We start from the raw sequence: 23432 nt of genomic DNA, 5'->3' as shown, positions 1-23432 counted from the left end.
AGTCCTTTCGTTCTGTTCCCGAGTATTCTCGGTAATGTGCCAACAAGCTCGGTTTTCGACCCTCTTGCGGGATGCGACAAAAGTTCCTGCACTCTCCAGGAATCAGTTGTGAATAAGCCAAATGGCCTAAACCGAAGGAATCTCTGAATGTTTCATCGAAAGAATTGTGAAAGAGAAGTTGCAGAACTACAAGGTTCAGAAATTTGATTGACAGAGCACATGAAAGGGACCAGGGTCATAAGATCTTAAAGGACCTGCTCAAACGCTTCAGTATCGCAGAAGGCCCATGCAGTATTCTCTTCACAGACAAGGCAATGTTCAATACCAATAAGTTTTTAAAGCACCAAACGATAGGGTATTGACAGGAAGCCTAAAAAGAAGCCAATGTCAGTGGAAGGAATGTTTAGAGAGCTTCTTGCCCTCAATCGGTGATGGTTTTTGAGGCAACCACTTCTGATGGAAAGATGCCACTAGTTTTGTTGAACAAGGAGCCCAAGAAACCAATGCAAATCATTTGGTAGACATCCTGAAGAAGGAGATACTGTCTTGGGCCGAATCGCACTTGTGAAACCCTCGGTGGACGTACGTATCAGCAGAATTCTGCTGCAGCTCACAAGGCAAAGGTGGTGCAATGGCGTACAAAAAAACACCCGATTTCAGTTCCACTACAGAATGGCCCCCAAACTGCTCGTATCTAAGCCCGCTTGACTGTTCAGTGTTAAAAATCAGTCTGCTCTGCTCCTTACTGCACTCGGTAATTAGAAAGAGCATGGTGTGAACTAGATGTACACGACATCTTTTCTGCCATCGATGCATTTCCAAAGCGGCTCGAGGCTTGCATTCGCACAAAAAATAATGCAGACTTCTAAGAAAGTAGATTTGGATTTGTGAAAGTGAACATCGAACAGAAAGTTAACATAGAAGTGATGCCAAGCCTGTACTGGCTTCAATTTTTTTTTCGAAAAGAAGGCTCAGTAGTAAATAAGGTCAGGTTTTTAATTTTTTCTTGAACCTTAATGTTCATGGCGATGAACATTGAAGAAACTTATTTCACTCGGGTAGTTATTCGAGGTGTTTTGTCATTACAAGAGCAGAAAGTATAGCGCATTGCGGATGAGGACAAACAATGAAGTTGCAAGAAGCGTTAAGTGTGTGTTGGGGGGGTCACATCTCCATTTGCCCTTGTTGGCAATGTGCTACGCATAGACCAGATTCTGTTGCTCTCGGGCACATTTCAAGTGAGCATGAGCGCACCTAATCTCCACCCGGGTCACCTTCCATTGGTGCAGCCCACACTGGGTGGCCAATTGGATGACGAGGCAGCAGACAACAAAGTGGCGAGAGAACATCGATGACAAGCATGCTACAACAGGCTCAGCATTATTGCAGTTCTTTCACTCTCCCAGTTACCCGGCAGAAGATGCCAGCCCCCTAAAAGCACTGCAAATTCTGGTCTATACCTACCTTTCCCTGGGTATGGACAAGATTACTCTTACGTGCATTGCGTCTACAGTGCGCATCCGCACATTGGACAACGTGTATATAGTATCTCACTGTACCATAACAATCACCCGCCACCTACCTTTCCCTGTATTTCCCACTTCCCCTTTCCCCAGTGAGGAGTAGCAGGCTAGAGACAGAGGGCTAGCGCTATTTTCTGCAACCCATGCGGGAGCACGGCTCAGTGCCAGCAGGGTGGGGGGGATGGGGTTAAAAGAGACACGCGCTCTCCAGGCCGACCTCTCCTCCTTTCTGTTCATTAAAATCTACTCCTCCTCCTGGTCTGTACTGGCCAAGTCAAGTCATATGTCCAGTCACCTGGTTTTTTTCTTTGTCTACACTACATCCCTTTGTTTACAAATGTACAGCTTGTCAACATGGGCTAGTTTGTCACCACTGGTCTAGTGTTTGCACTACCTGCTGCAATATTCAGGCTCATTAAACTGCTTCAGATTGCTCGATACATATGTGCCTGGTTCATTCCGATCTCCGTGCTGGAGCTTGAAGCGCCTGGAGGTGCTCTCGCCATCAAGCTGGGATTGCAACCAAGATGTGACAAGAGTTCCGGCACCGTGGCTCCTCCGATTACTCTGGGAGCAGGTGTATATCCGGCTCGGGCAGGCTTCATTCAATTATCTTGACTTGACACTGGTTTCGTCGCCAGCTCTTTGGCATCGTAAAGAAGACTAGCCGTGAATGGCATTCCACAGCTGCATGCTCACCGGTGTGCATCCTTTGTTCAGAAGGACCGCCAGGCACAACAACGCATAAATCGTCTGCTGCAAATTCGGGCGATTTCACACTTGCCAGGGGGAGAATTTCGCATGCGCTCTACACTTGCCTGTCCCTTTTTGCAGTAGACAGCACTGTATCATTATAGTTTCCCATATAAGGTTAATGCACCGACTGCGCAAGGATTTGTGCAAGTTATTTGTACCTATCAAATGCAAAAGCAAAGTTTTATTCTGTTTCATGGGAATGAAGTAGCATGAGAATCCGAGACTGCATACATGTATACAGTACTTTTTACAAAACCTTTATTCAATTTCACAGAGTGACAAACTGAAAACGCCACAAACAAACAAAAGAAGAAGAAAGCACGGCACATCTCTGTACAAATGATATATGGAATGCAAGGCACTGGAACATGTGACAAGGTCTTCTCAGAAATGTCCAAACACGAGACGAAAATGCAAGAAAATAGCAAGAATCAAAATGTGATTGTAAAAAAAAAAAGTAAAGGACAAACGTAGAACCTCTCTTATTCATAAGTGGTAGTAATATTAACTAGTAGCACACCCTTTTCCCGTCCGAGCATTCATTACAGGTGAAAAAAGTGATGACCACTCCGTGCACGTTGTTGTCGTGTGCCGACGTGCACCAGAGCAGCAGGAAAGACTGACAACGCCTTGGCTCTGTTTCACTGGCTCTTGATCTGCTCTCCTACGTCGCCCGCTGCATTGGCTGAGGAGCTGCGCTTTCCCAGGAAGGTGTCCTCAATTCCTTTCTTCTTGTAGTAGAGCTTGCGAATCTGGAGCAGGGACGCTTTCGAGATGTTCATGAAAACGCTGTGGGGTAGGCACTCCATGAGCTTGCGTTGAACCAGAGCCTGAGCACGAAAGAACGATGGAATTTGTTGTTAAACTCCAGCAAATATCTTGCTCAATCAGTTGTCTTTTTCTTCTTTTTTTCTTTAGTGGGCCTTTGAAATTTAAGTGGAAAATTTAATTCATCTGCATTGGAGTAGCCATCCCCAATAACTCAGCTGAAAACATGCATGTCAGAATGTTGGGTGAAGCTAGACTGACGGGGAGATCAAAGACATGCAAATACCCTAGTTGATCAGTAAACTTTACCAGGAGGGCCCCTAAAACCACCCTGAGCTTGAAAATTTGTTATGTTGTGGCAACAATGCACCAGTCCACAATGAAAGTACAGCTGCAAGAATGTTTCTCGAATGATGCCAAAATAGCAATGCTACGGGCATTTGTTGAATGACTACGCAACTGCTTGCACCTCCTTGGAGCGTACCGCTTACCATTTCAGTGCAGTGTAGCAAAATCTATGGGTTGCATCAAAACAACAAAAGAAAGGCTCCTGTACTGTCTGCCCCTAATTGCCCTCAGTGCAATGCGAACTGAATGCAAGCTTCATAATAGAACCAGTGGCACACCCCGGCCAAACCCTCCCTCTTTCCTCAAAACATGTGGCCAGCTCTTGCCATGTTGGCGCTCTTGTCCATCATCAACCGACCAATTGACAACTTTTACCCTGGTGAGGTCACACGCAGAACTGCAGTTGTATCGCCTTTTTTTAAAAATTATTTGTAGCTCCCCTGTGGACCGTAATGCTGCCATGTTTGCCAACGATCATTGTGACAGCAAGGCACAAGGTTCTTGTTTATGCAAACTATATTTCAAAATGTCAGAGGTAGTTTGGGGTCAGTACAAGTTTTACGTGAGTGTAACAGAACAAGTCGTGTAAAACACGAGAAGACAGTGAACTTGAAGCAACCATGCCAAACAGTGCAGTACGTCACAATAAGCATAACTGGCGACAGAAGTGAGAAAGCATACATTGCTATGAAAGAGAAACTCATTTAATTTGAAGGTGAAAGCACGCCACTTTAGTTAATTCAACCCTACTGGTGCCCCTCATGTGCACAGAGTTTACAAAAAGCTTGAAAACACAAGAAATTCAGCAGAAGGAGTTACTGCTTTCTCTTATTCTTAACTTATATATCCGATGCTCCTTCCACCCATGAAACCATCCATTCCCGTTTGTTTCGTGTTGATGTCACGAGAGTGGCTGATGTCGAGGATGGGCTCAATGCTGCCAAACATTTATTTTCAGCCCAGCGCTGAGGAAATGTTCAAACATGTTGGCGCTCTTCACCGCATGTGGGTTAGGTTGCTCTCCACGAGGAAGAAGCAAAAAAAAGACATCACAGATTACCTCAAACAATAAAAAAAGATCCAAGTTAATTCATTGTGCTACTGTTTACTAATTCAACCTTTCAGATAATTCGACCAAATGTTGCGGTCCCACAAGGCTTGAATTGATGGGAGTCGACTGTATTGCAATTCTAGTTGCTTTGGGGGAGGGGGGGGGGGGAGATGTCAAATTTGCGGGACCGTACCCTGAACTTGTGCGGACCATAGCCATAAGTGGCGTGCTCGATGCCGACAGTGTCGAGGGCTTCCCGGACGTAGGTGGTGGCTGTTGGCACCATGTAGGTGGCCTTGCGGATCTTGGACATCTTCGTGGACACGTAAGCCGGCATCACAGACTGGAAATGGAAGAAGGCAGCAAAGGTGTTGCATCAGCTGTTTCACACTGTTAGAAGCCATGCGGTCGTTGCACCTTCCAAGCAAGCAGCCTCCATGATACAGGTGTACGAGTCCACCTCAGCCTTTCAGCTTTCACGGTGGCCCAGTCATAGCAAAACGACGCGGCTTAATCAGTTTCAAGCCTACGACTGGCTACGGTGGGACCATCGAGCGGGCGAGACTGATATGTCCCTCACGAATGCTGCAAGTTACGACAAGGCGTTCATGCCACAAATGGAGACATTTCGCAGTAAAAAGATTAACTTGCTGCAATTTGCAGTAAGTCTGCTTTTTTAATAAGCAGTATATCTTGTGCACAGCATACCTGCAGGAACAACACAATGAGTGGCGTCAGCAGATAAGTGCTGTTGGCTATTAGATGCCGCAGCTGCGACAAGAGACTTAATTTTGGGAGAGAAAGTATGACAAGTCAGTGCATATCCCTGATGACAGACAAAGCACAGAAAACACAAGGACAAAGAAACAGACATCACAGGCATGAACTAAAAGCTCAACTTCATTTCACAGAACCTAATAATGACATGCACAGACAGACACAACCAGTGAGAACTAAGGGGAACAGAAATGAAAAAAGTAAACAGGTGATCTCAGAAAAAAAAAAACAAGCCAATAAATTTAGATTGACAAAGCCCGCGTGACACTATTAAGAGCCACCAAAAAAAACTTATCTCATCTTCCGACAGAGCAATCAACATTGGGCTTACACACATGCCACCATGTTTGCCGATAAGGCTGGCTTCAACTAAAATCTCGTTGCTTTCTGCTTACATTGTCTTTTTCAAGCATCCCTTCGAGCTGTGCCCGTTTATCATGAATAAGGTAGACACAGCAGATCAGACAAAACTAACAGGACTGTGCTATTGACGCAACAAGTTGCACCACAAGTACTAGTAACAGGGGATACTGACGTACAGTTCCAGAAGTGAACAAAAGGATATGACATTTTGCATTTTGGCTCCCCTGAGCTAAGCTGCTCACAAAGTTGGTGCTGCATTGTGCCAGACCGCAAGCCTTGCCTAATAGTCTCTTGAACATGCACTGCCATTTTGCGTTACTCAGACCACACAAGCCCGCAAAAATGCACGCAATTGGTGTATTCCAAGAATGTATTTACACAGTATGTGGCAATAGATGTGTGCCGGTGAGAAAAATTTTAACAACTGTAGATGTTGGCCAAGTGAAATGCTTGGCAGGCTACTGCAGATTTAATATGCCATCAGAGGTCAAAGATGGAGAGACAATATTAAAGAATGCGCGCACAGCCCCACCAACTAGGAAATGTAGGCATCAGTGAGCCCCACGAAATGAACAAAGTGGAAAGTGGAGCTTTAAAGCACCATCAATAAACAAAATGTAGCCTATCTCTGTCCCTTTGGCTGCAACAGCAGGCAACCTACTCGACATTATAGGGGGAAAAAGAACAGCAACTAATAGCTTAAAAACGTGGGTAATGAAGTTTTCACAGGAAACCACAATGTCCCATCGCTTTATTCACTACTGTATGTGACTCGCAACTACACTTACAGACGACTGAGTGAGTTTCGGGACTCGAAGCACCCAAAGCTGCGCATGCCGGAAAACTGGTGCAACCAAATATAGGCTGAACAGACAGCGACATTACCACCAGTTTTGGAAGCTAAATACTTGAGCCACACTCAGCAAGGATGGTGGTTCAGAAACAACCGTAGTGCCACTTGGGTGCTTACCTGAACGTAGATGCCACGATCCTTGTATTCAGCATGAAGTCCCTGAGACAGGTTGTCCATGTAAGCCTGCAAATTGAATTTCAGCGTGGTAACAATTACCGCAAGGACAAAGAAGTGAAGCACTCATTTAACAGTGCACAAGAAAAAAAAATGCTTTTTTTTTCTTTAACAGTGACTGTTAAAGAGACTTGCACAACCGTTTTTGTCTGGCGATGACGTGGAGCTCGGTATCAGACGTCGGTCAAGCAACAGCCAGGAAAACAACCTGTGTCGCAATCCCAAATTTTTACTTTGAAGCGTGATTATCAATGTTTACACAATAAAAGTTATCTTGTGTATACATTACTAACATAGACATAATCTCTATGCATCTTTTCTTGGGGGGGGGGGGGGGGGAGGGGGCAGTAATAATTGTTTCTTGTGTCATATTTTACAGGCTCCAAGCTGGTAATCAGCGAAGAATTTGTACTGTTGCAATGGCAAAAGCCGACGGCATGGCCCCACAACGTAGCCTGCATGGAAGCCCTGAAGCAGCCATATGACCAGAGTGTTGGTGAGAACGCGCAGGCAGCGCTGGTCATTAACACCTTCCTGTTCGCGTCTATGCCTATCGACAGCCATTTATCAATGGTTTCAACTTTGAATTTTGCCACACTCGGAGCGGTTTTGGACAATTAGCGGCATCCAGCGCTTAACTCCTTCCGTACCCTCCCATTTTGCATTGTTAGCCCGCTAACGATAGTTCGAAACGCCGCTTTCGTTTCAAGGCCTTCTGCGCCACTCATAAACGCACTTCGCCATCGGACGTGAAGCAGGAGAACTATATTTTTGTTTTCTAAGCAGTTCCATTTTTTTCCCCTAGAGACAGTAACTTTTAAATGCACTCCGAAGCAATCATCAAAGTAGGAAGCAAAAATGGCTGCCTCCGGGAGCGGCATGCGCGCTTCAAAAGCTCGCAGATCTCGTGATTCTGCTGCATCTGCGTCTAATTTAACGATGGATCGAGCAGCAGCTAGTCCGAGGATGCTGCCTTTTCGTCGGACATAGACTTTGTAAGCGACGATGACAACGCAAACCAGCCCGGAACATTGACGGCCGCAGCCTGGCAAGCCAAACTGTAGTGCCTGCACTTAAAATTTTTGTAGTGAAATACCTGTTCAATGGAAAAAATTTTATTTTTCCGGAGATAGTGCTATCAGAAGGCAATACATTTCGTATGTCTCATAATTTTGGTTACATATTTTTCATAGTAGATACAAGTGTGTCTTTACAAACTTTGTTCTACGTTATCCCACAATCTTGACTCTGACAATTTATATCATTTTGTGTGACATACATCTCGTTACTAAAACTTTTATGCGTGAAAAGTGCATTCATTCTGCTTTTTGTTTATGTATTACATAAAATATTCAGTGCAGTAGTTTTTTAAAAAAAAAAAGATCTGGTGTAACTTACAAAAGCCTCTTTTCCCCAAGGTAGGGAAAGAGTTAAAGAAGGAACTATTTTGCATGTTTCGCTTTTGTGTTTCTTTTTTTCACCATGGAGGGGGACATCTTTATAGTGGCTCTTAGTCGGGCATGACGAACGCTCATAGCTTCTGACATGACCGTGATGTTGCGCGCAGCTGCGCTTTGGAAACAGCAAATTTCAACGGATTTCGATGAGCCTGCATCACAAATTTTTTATGGTGGTAGCAGCACAGACTCGGAAGACGATTTCGATTCATCGGACTTCAGCACGGATGGCAAAAGTGCATCGCATAGCCCCAGTACGTCAACCAGCATCCACCGGCAAGTTTCATTTTCTACTTCGAACCTTTTCGTAGCCGCTGCACCCAGGTCTAATGAGATCCTGTGTGTTCTAAAGGTCACGATTCTTATGTGGAGGTTGTCAACGGTGTCTGGGCAGGACCACTTGCCGGTGGCAGTGCAAATAGTACAGTTACGCATGAGAAAACAGCCGGGAAAGAGGTTCATAAAAGAGGCCGCACGGCTTTTATGCACTGCCAAATAGCCACTAGGGCTTACGTTTTCCTTTGTATATGAAGAACTTCTACAGACTGTTTGCTTGATGTTTGCTTGACAATAATACCAATAAATGCACATTCCTTCTTCTACAAATTCATACCATGCAGCAGTAAAAAAATTGTTTACTAGACTACCCAAAAATTGCCTATTTTCTCATAAACAGGAAGTGTTAAGCATCACTAAGAACAGCCAGCAAACAGGCCACTAGTACTTTCAACAAAAGGTGTGAGAACTCTATCATACAGCTTCACGTTCTTCAACGTATCAGTTGCCGAGATCTGTGAAGGTTAAACAGACATAGGGAGGCATGCAAATGGCACACAAACATCCTTTCAAACAGGTTTTTGTGCATCTAGCACACCTTGTGGCTTCACAAATGAGGTAAGCAGTCATACCGAGACTGGTTAGCGGCATGATTCCACGATAGGGGGCATTGGCACACTGCAACCAATCTTTTCTGCAGAACTCCAGGGGAGATAATGTCTTCTCCAAAAGTTAGTGTTTCATTTCGTGCACACCATCACGTGCTGCAGAAAGCCTGGCTCACAGCAAATGTTCAATATCCCTCCTTAACTACAATTCTCACGTTAAACAGACACTCTAGAGGCAAACATTGCATCAATCTAAACTGCTGTTAGATTACACCTTCTATAGACCCCACAATGTGTGTTCGTTGCATGGAAAGCTAGTTGACATAATCACACAATCCCGTTCTTAAGTCTCCCACGACAAACAGGTCACAAACCTCGGCTGCACGGACAGTCTCTAGATAATTCTTTGCAGAACACTACCAACAGCTTTGACTCAAGTGGCTACACATAGAAGATGACATAACGCCACAAATATCACCAATATAGCAGTGTCATAAGGCAGCTTCAGTTGGTCCTTCATTCGTAAAATCCATTAGAATTCCACAAACTGAATTTTATTTCACAGTGAAACAGAAGGTAATCGGCTCCTGTTTATTAGCAATGCCTGGCTACAGTTTACCCGTAATAACCAGGACATGTTACATCGTAAGAGCTGTTACTGCAATCTCATAATGGCGCCACCACACATGCCCTAGGTTTATGTCATTTTATCACTTCGAAAGGTTTTCCTTTGTTAAGAGTGATGCTTTGGACACTTTGGAGTACTAACATGTCACTTCAGCTTGGCTTAATATCGGTGTATCTCTAGAAGTCCGAGAGAGCCAACTTTACCTTGGAGGCCGCATACGTGCTGAGCAGGGGCAGTGGATGCATGGCAGAGATGGAAGACACGTTGATAATCACTCCACGGCGGCGCTCGTCCATTTGGGGTAGGCAGATGCGAGTCATCTGAAGTTTTGGTAGAGACAAAATGTTCCAGCATAGTAGTATCAAAAGCTGTGACGATGATGGCGTCGAAGATATATACCAAAACAAAAAGGAGTGCAATTAAGTCTTACCATGGTTCCAGCAACACAGTTGGCCCGGATGATGCTGTCCATGACCTGAAATAAGGTTAAATTAAGGTTAAAACAGGACTAGACGACCAACTATACTGTAATACGCTATCACAGGCCCGCTAGAATGAACATTTGTTCCACTGTTCAGTGAAGCAACCTTAAACCACAATACTACTACAGCAGCATGTAACACTAATAATTAAAACAGCCATTGCAAAGCTTGTTAGGTTACCTTTCACAAGAATATGTTAAGAAGTGAAAGAGTTCAGGGCACATAGCTTTCATTGCATTTTCACTTTTGTGACCCTACAACAGGATACGACAGCGTCAAATAAGCTTCCTTACATTAACGTTGAGATGCTGTCCAATGATCACTGGTTAGGAAAGAGCATGAATGAGTACATCAAATAAAACAATCACTGCATCTTCTTTTATCTGAATCGAATTACCTTTGTGGTTCACACGCCGGCATGCTATGAACAGGAACTCGGGACATTTGCCATAAGTCTGTACCATTTTGAGGAATGAACAACTCACCTTGTCGCCATCAGGAACAACACTGAAGAACTCGGGGTAGACGTAGCTGACACCAACATTGTTCACTGTTAAAAGACGGGAGAAGCAAATTGTTGGCTTTCAAACAAGCCAGCTCCCTACACAAGGTTCAGAAATAATGATGAAAACGATGGTATACAGGACCACCTAAAGTTCTCACTTCAAAATCACTTGGATGAAAAAAAAAAGAAGACTAGGAACAAAAAACAACAGAATAATAGCCAAGTAGGCACGCTCACAACAACGCACTTCATCTACGCATAAGAGCAGGAAAACAATGCTATTTTCTATATCGTGGAATGAGTTGCCGAACAGCTATACTTCAATAAATGATTACCATCGCTTGCCTATTTATTTATTTATTTATTTATTCCATAGCAATACAAGAGCAGAAGGGTTGAAAACTGAGCTTGTTGGTACATTTCGAAACTTATTTAGTTAAGCACTAAACAACGGGACAAGGAAAGACAACACAAGTGCACCCTTCTGTTCATCTTTTCTTCTCCGAAATGTGGGAAGAAGCGGGGAAGCAGGCTACGAAACAACGCTTACCAAGCACTCCAATCTCCAGACCCTGCAGTTCCCGCCGGATCGTGTCGTAGATCTCGCCACCGGCAGTGAAGTCAACGGCAATCACCTTGGTCTTGACATTGGACGCCTCCTCTGCAGTTGCAGGGATTGAATCAGTTAAGGTTGGCAAAAGCTGACCTCTTGGCAGGCAAATTATTGCCTAGTTCTATCAAATGCATGTGCTGGCAACTTTGTGTGCTGCACTGGCTTCTTAAAGCAGAACATTCTGTGCAAAGGTCGGTTATCGTAAAAGCCTGTTTGGCAAAAGTTTAAAATTTGGCCCGTGTGCCCGATGAACATCGATTAATATTATGGGAGAGGCACAGACAGCGTTTAATTTATGTGACAGTGTGCCCATCGTCACTGACTGATGTCAGTCAGTACACAGACCGTCACAGGTATACAATCCAGAATCTGACATTTCTTCAAGCACCCTTAGAAGGAAGGCCAATCATTACATTTTCAAACTTCTTTTTTTCCCTGTAATACAGAGGTCCACGTATTTCTTTTAAACCATACAGAAAAATACTCGCAAAGATCAACTTTCCCTAAACAATTTACTATTAATTACTTGCTTCTGCAAACCACTTTCAATATGCATGCCGAGGAGGTGGATAGTGTGTCATGACATCATGACACGCTGGCTCACTCCATTCCTGTGATTGCTATGACTGCCACATGGAAGCGCAGAAAGTATAAATGTGCACAGCACATCATCTAGCCTAACCTTATTGCCAAGTGATGTCAGCAGATATTGCTCTGTGTCGCGACTTGACAATAACGTTAACGATGTCATGTCTGGCGTTTCGAGACCCCAACTTTAGTATCAAAACTACAATATCTCGTGAGTGTGTTGCTAGTTTCGCACTTGCTAAGCGTCATCATTTTAGGCACAACAACCACGTACCGCAGTGCCAAAATTACGTGTCCATACTCTTGACCGTTTTTCTTTTTTTGTGCAGAACTGGCCGTGCCCGCACAGCTTGTTTCCTGCACCATACTGCCTTGTTCCATTAGCCGCTTCTTCAGCACACTGGCTCTAATTCAGATTATTGGAAGAGTGCTACGAGCAGCCACATGTTGAGACATTACGTCAACTGTCATCACGGAGTGCACAAGTGGCTTCACCTCTCCTCCCCACCATTCCCCTCCCCATACAACAGTGCCATTTTAAAATAAAGTTGGAAGTTGGCACTTGTCCCTGTCCATCCTTTCGGCCCCATCTTTTCCATAGTGCTTCAAGTCTCCTAGTAAGCCCTGGCCTGAGCAGCCAGCAATGAGACGTACCAATCTCGCGAGCCACTGCCTCGAGCTTCTCTAGTGTCCGGCTAATGAGCACAATGTTGAGGCCCCGTGCAGCAAGCTGGAACAGAAAAAAAAAAAAGTGAAATGACACACATCACTAAGGAACCATTTGCAGAGATTGTAGAAGGGTGGGAAAAAATACCGTACCTCTTCACAGTAGGCACGCCCAATGCCATCTGAAGCACCAGTGACAACTGAAAAACAAGTTCAGAAGCCATGAGCTCAAAATCAGTTATAACGAAATAGAACTGTCGACACAGTGTACTGACAGCAGAGTATCCATGTTCAAAGACCACTAATCTTTTTATCCTCTATTGTCATCAACATAGCTGTGGGTGCTGTCTGCGAGACTCCAAAATGGCACTGGTAACATTATCAGCAACTGATCCATCATGTTAAAAATATTGAGAAGTCACCTAAGCCGCGTCAGTCGGCTACAAAAATTATATTAATGGCCTATCAGTTTGAGTGCAAGGTGTAAGCCAGCTTAGCACTTATGAAGTAATAAATAACAAATGCATTACACTGTTCATTAGAATGCAAGTAGACAACTCTCTTTGCACTATCGTCCTGTTTTTTTAATGCTACGCCTATGATTTTTTTATTACATCTCTCATTGTACGCTTGCTAACTACTACTCAATTTTCTTTGTTATCCTCCAATATTTACGCCATAGTTTCATCATCATCATCATCAGCATCATCATCAACCTATTTTATGTCCACTGCAGGACAAAGGCCTCTCCCTGCGATCTTCAATTACCCCTGTCCTGTGCCAACCGTTTCCAACTAGCACCCGCAAATTTCCCTATTTCATCACACCACCCAGTTTTCTGCCGTGCTGTGCTTTCCTTCTCTTGCTACCCATTCTGTAACCCTAATGGTCCAACGGTTATCTAACCTCAACAATACATGGCTTGCCCAGTGCCATTTTGTCCTCTTAATATCAATTAGAATATTGGCTATACCTGTTTGCTCTCCAATCCAAACCGCTCTCTTTCTGTCTTTTAACATTATGCCTAGAACTCCTCGTTCCATCGCTCTCTGCACGGTCCTTAACTTGTTCTCAAGCTTCTTTGTCAGTCTCCAAGTCACTGCCCCATATGTCAGCAGTGGTAAAATGCACTGACTGTACACCTTCCTTTTCAATGATAATGGTAAGCTTCCAGTCAGGAGCTGACAATGCCTGCCGTATGCAATCCAAGCCATTTTTATTCTTCTGTGAATTTCCTTCCCATGATCAGGGTTCCCTGTTATTAGTTGACCTAGGTAAATGTACTCCTTCACAGACTCTAGAGGCTGACTGGAGATCCTGAACTCTTGTTCCCTTGCCTGGCAATTCATCATTATCTTTGTCTTCTGCATATTAATCTTGTAGCCCACTCTTACACTCTCTCTGTTAAGGTCATCAATCATTTGTTGTAACTCGTCTGCAGTGTTGCTGAACAGGACAATGTCAGCGGCAAACCGAAGGTTGCCGAGATATTCGCTGTTGATCCTTACTCCTAAGCCTTCCCAGTTTAATAGCTTGAACACTTCTTCAAGCACGCAGTGAATAGCATTGGAGACATTGTGTCTCCCTGTTTGACCTCTTTCTTTATAGGTATCTTCCTACTTTTCTTGTGTAGAATTAAAATAGCTGTGCAATTTCTGCAGATATTTTCCAGGGTATTTATTTAAGCGGTCTGTATTCCTTGATTACGTAATGCCTCTATGACTGCTGGTATGGCTACTGAATCAAATGTCTTTTCGTAATCTATGAAAGCCATATAGGGAGGCTTGTTGTACTCAGTGGATTTCTCTATTACCCGACTGACGACATGGACGTGATCCATTGCAGAATATCCCTTCGTGAAGCCAGCCTGTTCCCTTGGTTGACTAAAGTCTAGTGTTGCCCTTATTCTATTGGAGGTTATTTTGGTGAATATTTCATAAAATACTGGGAGTAAGCTAATGGGCCTATAATTTTTCAATTCTTTAACGTATCCCTTTTTGTGGGTTAGTATAATGTGTGCATCCTTCCAGTTTTGTGGGACCATTGCAGTCGATAGACACTTCGTATAGAGAGCCACCAGTTTTTCCAAGCATTATGTCTCCTCCATCTTTGACTAGATCGACTGTTATTCCATCTCCTCCTGCCGCTCTTCCTCATTTCATGTCTTGCAAGGCCCTTCTGACCTCATCGCTAGTTATAGGAGGAGTTTCTGCATCCTGTTTATTACTGTTTTGAATGGAGTTATCCTGAGCCCTCTGGGCAGTGTACAGGTCAGTATAGAATTCTTCTGGTCTTTTACTACACCATCGAGATTGCTTATATTACCCTGCTTATCTTTCAGTGCATACATCTTGGTCTGTCCTATGCCAAGTTTCCTTCTCACTGATTTAAGGCTGCATCCGCTTCTTCAGTCTTTCTCACGTTATAATTTCGAACATCACTTATTTTCACCTTGTTGATCAGTTTTGACAGTTCCACGAACTCTATCTTATATCTTGAGTTGGACACCTACATTCTTTGTCGTTTCTTTATTAGGACATTTCTTACTTGGGAGAGCTTGTCTACTGGTTGCCTTGGTGCCTTGCCTCCCAATTGGTGCCTGTGAAGCTAGCCTAGTTACGGTTTCATTCATTACCTCTATGTCACCTTCCCTCTGTTCTAAGGCTGCATGTTTGTTTGCAAGTACCAGCCTGAATTTGTCTGCTTTTATTTACCCTTACTGCCTCTAGGTTGACCTGTTTTTTTTTTTACCAATTTTACTCTTTCTCTCTTCAAATTGAGGTGAATCCTAGTCCTCACTAACGTATGATCACTGCACTTTACCCTGCCTATGTTCTACATCATGCACTACGCTGGGATCAGCAGAACGCATGAAATCAATTTAATTTCTTGTTAGCTGTTGTAGCAATAGCCCTAGTTTAAGTTTCATAATTATTTTTTATGAATATAATTGCAGTTTAATAATATTGTACAAGAGATCACACTACAGTCTCTGACTATGGAACCTCCTTCTGTATACTAAACATCCGCAATATTACTCAGCCTTTAGTAATAAAAATTCTGATTTTGACTGGTAGAATTAATTGTGACAATACACTTTTCTTGGCTCAGGTATGACACGATCGGCCCATTTGGCTTAACCAAATGCAAAGGGATGTACAAGACAAACTGGTTCTCTGCTTGCTACAGAAAAACTTTAGGAAACCAGGACAGGAGTATTAAGGAGCTGAAGTTCCTCAAGGCTTGTCACAATGGGCAATTCTTTTGTGTTCGAAAACAAGACTGTGAGAAAGCCATTGTTCTGCCAAGGAAGCAGCAATGTGTGTGAGTGTGGGTGTGCGTGCAAGTGTGTGCGCTTTTAACATAAAATGAGAGTTGAGTTCACTAAACCAGCATACTTTGCCAAGGTCTGGGATGTGCAATTGTCAAAATGGACAACAGCACTAATTGTTTAATCAATGACTGTCCCCAATTATTAAAATCAGAAGATTAAAGCCAAGATGATAATCCATAGTAGCTTATAGTCATAGCAGCAGCAGTCATCAAAAATCGTGTCATAATCACTAATCAGCTCTTTCAACAAAATTCACTATTTAGCATTTTAACTGCAGTAGTACTTCAAAGTTGGGCAATTTTATGCTGATTCATTCTCGGTAAAGCGTGAAAAGGCGGGACATGGGGAAGGAAAAAACATCACTGGGCAATAGTGCACCCCCCCCCCCCCATCGCCCTACATATAGTTTCCTCTCTCTAATAAAACTTCTGTTGATAGTCAGCGCTGTATTGTTTTTTCCTTCTTCACATTCCATCCTGCACTTTTCCAAGAATTAATGTTTGAATTATTAACTTCAGCACACATTGCAATGCTGTAAAGGAAGGCAGCTCACTTACTGAAAAATCCAGGGACTACAGCACCAGTTTTGAAATATCCGTCTCATAATGTGATGCAAAATGCACTGGCATTACAATTATTTTCGTACAAAGCATTCTATAACAATAGCAATGCAGGACATTACACATGTGTTCATTGCCGATTTTCATTGCTCATGGGCTCTACTAAGTTGACATCCCTGCAGTGCTGATTGGCTTCGATTGTGAAATTCTCTAATTGCACAATCCACTGCACAATTTCTGGTGTCCAGCCCCCCCCCCCCCCCCCCCCCCCCCTCCCCCATCACTATAAATTTAGGACAGCAATCACGCCACTTTAATTCTAAGAAAACCTGTATTTAATAACTCGGGACAGCATTTGCTGAAACATCCCTAGTATGTCGAGAACAAAAAAGTAAAGTGGCAATCCTTTTCATTTTAAGTGGCACAAAAATTTGATGTACAGTCCTCGTTCACAAAGCTATGTAGTGACCGTCTGTCACTATATGTTGTCCCCCCTTCTGGGAAGTCAATATTACCTCGCCTTGCCTCCACGTGGGGGTCATTGCCCCCTGCTATTTCTTGGAAGTGAAGTCGCTGCTAGACAGGGGCATCACGACAGCCACTTGACAAACCTGCTTTTGCTTTTGATTAAAGCTAGCTGACTCTCTGTTCTCAACCCGTCAAAAAGTGTATTACTTGCCTCTGCTAAACCGAGCTCCCAACAAGTGGCGACACCCAAGCGGGCACAATGTACAGTGACGGACAGTCACTACAGCTACAACTGCAGCTGCTGGCAGGTCTACCAGTTTGCTCACATGGCAATAGACGTGACAAACAGTGCATTCCATAGAGTTTCCTACAGATTTTACTCAAGGGAAATCTAAAGCTGGTGTCCACAAGAGGTAGCAGGCGTGACGATTCAGTCAGCATGGTAATAGGCCAGTAGGTTAGTACATGAATTTACCTAAATTTTGTGCTTTTGGCTTCAAACGACTTTGTGGCTTTGCAAAGTGACAATCTTAAACAATATATTGCATGAATAAGTGTAAAATTTTCAAATGACTATTCATGTGCAGAGATCTATTGCCTTTATGCATTTAGATAAACATGATTGTTCAGAAATTTATTATAAAGTGAATAAATAAAGCCACAAGACTCCCCTCCAGTAATTTTATCAAGACAACCCTACCGTGCGTTCAACCCTTTTCTCGATCTACAGGCGAGATCAACATCGTACTTGCATCAGTACACAGAGGCACACGCGCATAGGGGCGCGGGAAGGGGAGAGAGTGAGTTGAGGGGTTTAGGATTCGTAAACAAGAATTCCGGCGCGACGCGTTTTCAAGCTGAGAAAACCAGGCATTCTCATGCGCGGTTTTTCCTCGCCAAAGAAAACCCGGCGAGGTTATGGCGTCGATTCAGTCCGGCGACGCCAGCCAGGTTGCTAAATTACGCTTCCTTGTTCGCGTGAAGGAAAGAAAAAAAGAGAAAAAGAAAGGATAAAAGGAGCGAAAAACGCGCGATCCTCGCTGACGTCATATCGTGCAGACGAAACCCAGGTGGTTTTCGTCACTCTTTCCTTCACTTTCAAGGTTAAAAAGAAAGCGGCATATCTCTCCCACGCTGAGCCAACGTACTTCAGCTTATCAGCGCGGCGCAGACGTGTTTTCTTTGCCTTCTCTGTTTCCCGATACGTCTGCTTCTCGCGGTCGCAGCGAATGGCCCTCTCCACCCTTCGCTTTCTCAGATACGTTTCTATATTTAGTTCTATACCCACGTCGGCGCACCACGTAACGAGCTTTAATATCGCCTGCTCAAAAAACAGAAATCGCTCGTAGAATAATGAACTGGGACGCATTCTCGGATGATCACTTTCGGAGTTATCATCTTCAGTGCGCGCTAATTGGCTGGTTCAGCACAACAAAAAAAAAAAAAAAAAAACGCGCTCGAATGATCTAACGCACCGCGTATTACGTCACGCGAAAGTGATAGCACCGCCGAAAGTTATCGCCTGAACGCACCATCGACGCGAGAACCACCGGGATCACAGTCATCATTAATACGAAAGGATACCCCTCATTTTTCTGAAACGTCCGTAGAGGCTAAACACACATGCCCTCCATAAAAAGCGTTCAATTATACTAAATGTTCATCATGAAAACTTATTTTTATGTATGAAGGTCCTAGATTTTAACGCATTCATCGCGTGTAACCGTCGTATTATATAAAAAAATATCGCCGTTCGATTGTAAATGATGTTCACGCGCGGAGTACAGAAGGAAAACAGTCATTTCATAAATGACCTGTATCAACACTACTGCTAAGACAACGAACCAACCACTACAGCATCTATCTTCCAATTTGTTAAACAGTTCCTCGGGCCCTAAAACTCGGTTCTCATACTTGACTGCAGCTGATCTCTTCCAAGATTCTTTCTTTTTTACAGCGAAGGGCTACTTCCCTCAGGATCGTGTCCGTGTTAACACGAAACTATCATCATCACGATTGGCTCCAGCGTCGTCCTCTTCTTCCACAGCTGGCTCGTTGGCGCGCAACCATTAATTAATTAAGAAACAACGACGTAACCAATTTTACAGCGAGGCTGTTAAGGGCTAGTTCCCCTAGGATCGTGTCCGTGTGTAGAAAGAAAACTCCCCATACGTGGGTCGATCCCGAAGATAACGCAATGCCGGGCCGACCCGCGGCGGAGTTGCAGTTCGCCATTAAGGGCCCCACATACACAGCTTCGCTGCTCATCCTTTTTGACAAAATAAAAGAGCACCGAGTTTGTTTGTTTTTTAATCACACTTCGCGCAAGTTGGCCGATTTGGTCAGCAGCTCTAATCAAATCGATCACATCGGCGCGTTAGACGATTATACTCACAGGAGGAGAATATGTACTGTAATGGATCGTAACAAAATAGGGACAGGTAATTTAAGTTGTGTGCCTCAAGACTTTAGCCTAGTGATTTCAGTTAGCTCCTGCGGTTTTTTTTTTTTTGGGGGGGGGGGGGGGGGGGAGAGTCCTTTTGTAGACATACGAGAACGTCTTGGAACAAGGGGAGAAGTGGGGCTCATGTCTAGCGAACAACAGCACACAGTTTAGCCTCACCATCTGCGGGTACGTCATTGATATTTTTTTCTATATATGTGCACGGCGTCACTTCTTCCTTCTCAGAGCGACCCTCCTATTGACCCTCTTCGCGGAGCAGTTTGTTCTAGAGAAACGAGATGGCGCTTTCGGCGGCGCGCCGCACGTCGCCTCAACGACAGCGCACGAATACGAAACCATTACCGCTTCCACCTTGCTTCTGTGCGATCAGCTGTCGGAGATGCAGCTGGGTTGTCGCTAACGCACTGTGCTCCAATCATACCGGATTGAATCGTGTGAATTGAAGACGTGCGCAGTAGTTGGCTGCAAAAACAGCGACTGGCATATTAAGGAATGCAATGAATCTGACGTGTAGTCCTCGCGGACCGTTGCTGGAATTGTCCGTACATGTTACCGGTATTTCGAGATCTACGGCTTTCTTCGAGGATACAGAAATTTGCTCATCCGCCAGCGTTGTATCGCTAACCTTCAAAGTGTAGCAGCCCCGGAACGTCGACAAGTGTGAGTGCCGCTCGTTAAACAAAGGGAGTACTAGCGCCGCTTCATGTCATAGTAAGTTTCACACACGGCATCTACACACATCTACCCCAACTGGCACAGGAACTTACACCCACTCTATCGCCAACGTATCAAGAAGTGCATGGGCACACACTTGAATCATATACGCACAATAAATGACAGACTACACCGATAGCGCACGAATGGTCGAAGCTGAATTTTTTGTGACGGTCCACAAGAGCAAGCGAGTTACTAGCGATAATACACCTTTGCTACGTGATATTACAATGTACGAAACCGCTACGTTTCAAGCCCTGCGCGCAACAAGAACAAATCTATCGGAACTGAGCACACCTGCGTGCGATTAGGCAGAAAATAATCAGATAGTGACCGCACCAAAGAAATATACCGAGTCAGAAGTGTGACAAGCCGCTGCTTCAAAATATTTGTCAACTAAAGAACTAAGAGCAAAAAACACTAATCCTGATTCAATACAAAGTTTCGATAGCTTGGAATACATATTTAGCCTCGCTGTTAAAACAAGCACCCTATACGCTGCTCAGGCCGTTTGGACATAGTTTAATCAGCTTCCAAAGCGCTTTTACATATTTTCTAAGGCTGTGGTCAAAGCTTCGTTTCGTCCAACCAGTCACCGTCTACGATATCTCCGGAAACAGAGGTAAGCCACACCGGCGTCATACACACCCATTAAACGCAGAGGCAAGAAATGGACGCGTCACCACGTGATCAAACATGGCAGCGCCCACGGGGTCGCCGCGAAACCGGCCAATAACTCAAACGGGGCTTTACGTGCCAAAACCACGATCTGATTATGAGGCACGCCGTAGTGGGGAGCTGCGAAATAATTTGGACCACCTGGATTGGGATATCGCGCACCTAAATTTAAGTACACAGGTGCTCTTGCATTTCGCCCCCATCCAAATGCGGCCGCCGTGGCGGGGATTCGATCCCGCGACCTCTTCACTTTATTTCCAACACAAAGTTGGCGGTCCTCTAGCCAAAAGTCATAGACAACTTGAGGGGACCTGGGGACCATGCAGACAGCAGGCAAAGTGATACATGTCGTGCTTAGCAGCCTAACACCTCTTTTCAACCCTTTTAAATGAGCTGCTGTCGCCGCCATTTACTCTTCGGCAACACCATGGCCCCACGAGCAGAATGGCGCATGTGATTACCTGCGGACTACAAAAAATCTACGCGTCAAACCACTTCACGCGCAGCCGCCCGTGTCGCCTGTCAGAGTGCCCCGTCATTTCATGCACAGAGCGCACTAACGGCAAAACAAGGGCGTCACCTTGACGCTCGCTCGATGATCAGAATCCCAACGGTACGTGTCACCGTGTTTTTGCTCTCGATGCCGGAAACACACGAGTATGCACTTCGGCGAGCAGAGACATCAGGATCACTGATGAGCCCATTTGTGCACAAGTGCACGCAACGTTCATCCATCCTTGCGGTGTTGAACGCAGGCGGAAAAAAAAAATTTGCCGCTGTACCTATGAGGAAATAAAAGACCACCGCTGTACGCGCAGGTTGGCGGAAAAAGGCGCGGACAAGCAGAAACGCCTGTCGGAATTAGCACGGAAACTCGTACTGCGGCTGTAGTGCGCAGTACGTCTCCTTCGAAATCCTTTGCAAACAGTGTAAGAAGGGTGCACACTGCTCAGTGCCATCAGCAGACGATATCTCTTGTCAACCATAATCCCAGGGCTATCGTTTTTATATCGAGCCCACATATAGCGGTGCTGGTTGATTCTCGCTTATAAAAAGAAATATGGGAGAAAAAAATATTTCTCGATTTTCCGCGCTAGTAACCCGACCTCGCCACTTGACCTATCCAAAGGCCTTTTTTTTTTTTACTTTATCACGCCCTCCGCATCGCTGTGCATATCACGAACCGAGGTCTCCGCGGCGTTTTTGAGTGGCCTCGGGGTCTTGATAGCGGTACTGGTCTATCACGATCCGTTGTTTTTCGAGGTCTGTGTGTCGCACAATGCACAAGTCGGCCACCGCCATAAAACTACGTAGTGCGGGCCAATAAAAGCTTTTGCTTCATCGGATAGCGGTCGCGAAAACTCGATCCGCCTCTACACGTATCGCTATCTCAAACATCCCAGCGCATCTGATTCGAAGTCACAGTCAAGCGGACATCATCATCATAAAAACTTTATTGTAAGACTGATGAGTTTGGGGCACGCGACTCGCGCTAGCCCGCAGACCAAATTTATAGGATTGCTGCAACATAAAATTGGTCGTCGGTGATCTGTGGTCAAATTGGCAGCAAAGGCGGCTCACTCGACGTAGTAGTAGAGGTGGCTGAACGTCACCTGTGTGGGTACGTCTCGGTTAAGGTTCGTAAACTCTGCAGCAAGTTCAAAATTGGCAAAGCGCGTGAGAATTAAACTACCTTTTCACACGCTCACTTTCCCTAAGGAAGCGGCCCAAGGTCCTGCGTGACGCGCAGGAACGGCCTCTACGGCAAAGCTGGCTAGAAGCCGCATCAAACGAATTATAGTACGCGCGGACGAGATCGGAGGTGCGAAACTACTCCGAAACGCGATATGACACTGGTGCAGCACGAAATGACACCGGGTCAATCTTGGTTCGTGTGGCGCGCGGGAGGTTGATTCGGTGCATCAAAGAACTCACCAGCCCATTCGCCCATCTTGCGCAAGTTGATGTTGTGGCCAAGCCATCGGCCGAGGTAACAGGAGTAGAATCCCTGCCATGACGCGTACAGGATGCGGCACAGGAGGTACACGAGGAACAAAAGTCCTAAGTAAGCGAACACGGTCACCGAGTACGGGATGCCGGCGTCGGCGAGAGGGCAGTGGCCGTCCTTAGCCATGGTCGGTGTGCTGTGCAGTCACCGTCGGCGCTCCCCGTAGCACTAAGCTTTTCTCAACACAGACTGACAAGCGATGCGAGGTGGACGGTTCGCCGCGTCGAGCACCGACCGGAGATTCTGTCGGTCTGCGGCGCTGTGTTTTCCTCTTTCGGCGCCGACGCGAACGAGCGAGGAGGAAGAAGATGGTCGGTCGTACGAGCGAGCGACCTTACAGAGGGAGGAGCTTGTCGAACTTGACCTGAAAATGGCCGCCGCCCGCCGACGGCGAATTTCCTCATGGCGTGAGGAGCAAGCATGGGAAAACATAGGCTTAAAATACATAGCAAAAGTCTCAGTTGGCCCTGCAAGCCTCTTGAACGGCAATTTGTGCATTTCATAAACCTTCGTATCGTCAAATCATACGTGCTACATTAACCAGAAATAATAAACCGCTCTCGGGTCCACTGATTTGCTTCCGCGAAAAGTTGCACAGTTGCTTTATTTGTACGATCATGAAGAAGATATCATTTGTAACGCCCTTAATATTCAAAGCATGAGCACGTCGTCAAGCAAAGCGTCTCTGCCTATCCGTTTTGCTATGAATTTGCTAGCAAAACAAACAAGTGAGTGCTTAAGAAACTCGTGTGAAAAACGAAACAAAAGTT

General features: G+C 45.0%; 1 protein-coding gene across 1 annotated transcript; it reads right to left on the bottom strand.

The window, feature by feature from the left end:
• Positions 1 to 2515: 2515 nt before the first annotated feature.
• Positions 2516 to 23015, bottom strand: LOC126543984 (very-long-chain 3-oxoacyl-CoA reductase-like). The gene is made up of 10 exons (XM_050191162.3): positions 22590 to 23015; positions 12590 to 12636; positions 12425 to 12500; positions 11120 to 11230; positions 10550 to 10614; positions 10013 to 10057; positions 9786 to 9902; positions 6557 to 6622; positions 4640 to 4789; positions 2516 to 3109 (listed from the first exon to the last, which is right to left on the bottom strand). The coding sequence occupies exons 1-10, from the start codon at positions 22786 to 22788 to the stop codon at positions 2921 to 2923; spliced, it is 1065 nt and encodes a 354-aa protein (XP_050047119.1). The 5' UTR covers positions 22789 to 23015; the 3' UTR covers positions 2516 to 2920.
• Between the last annotated feature and the right edge of the window lie 417 nt (positions 23016 to 23432).

This window comes from Dermacentor andersoni, chromosome 10 (genome assembly GCF_023375885.2).
Source record: "Dermacentor andersoni chromosome 10, qqDerAnde1_hic_scaffold, whole genome shotgun sequence".
NCBI lineage: Eukaryota > Metazoa > Arthropoda > Arachnida > Ixodida > Ixodidae > Dermacentor > Dermacentor andersoni.
The sequence above is the reverse complement of the archived record's forward strand: the minus strand, read 5'-3'. Positions and strand labels throughout refer to the sequence as shown.

What these genes read in the sequence shown, in the direction of transcription:
- LOC126543984 (XM_050191162.3), bottom strand. Translation starts at nt 22,788, where the DNA reads ATGGCTAAGGACGGCCACTGCCCTCTCGCCGACGCCGGCATCCCGTAC. An exon ending in TTGTTCCTGATGGCGACAAG is followed by an intron (nt 10,058 to 10,549) that starts GTGAGTTGTTCA and finishes ACCTTATTTCAG; the next exon opens with GTCATGGACAGCATCATCCG. An exon ending in ACTGTGTTGCTGGAACCATG is followed by an intron (nt 9,903 to 10,012) that starts GTAAGACTTAAT and finishes CCAAAACTTCAG; the next exon opens with ATGACTCGCATCTGCCTACC.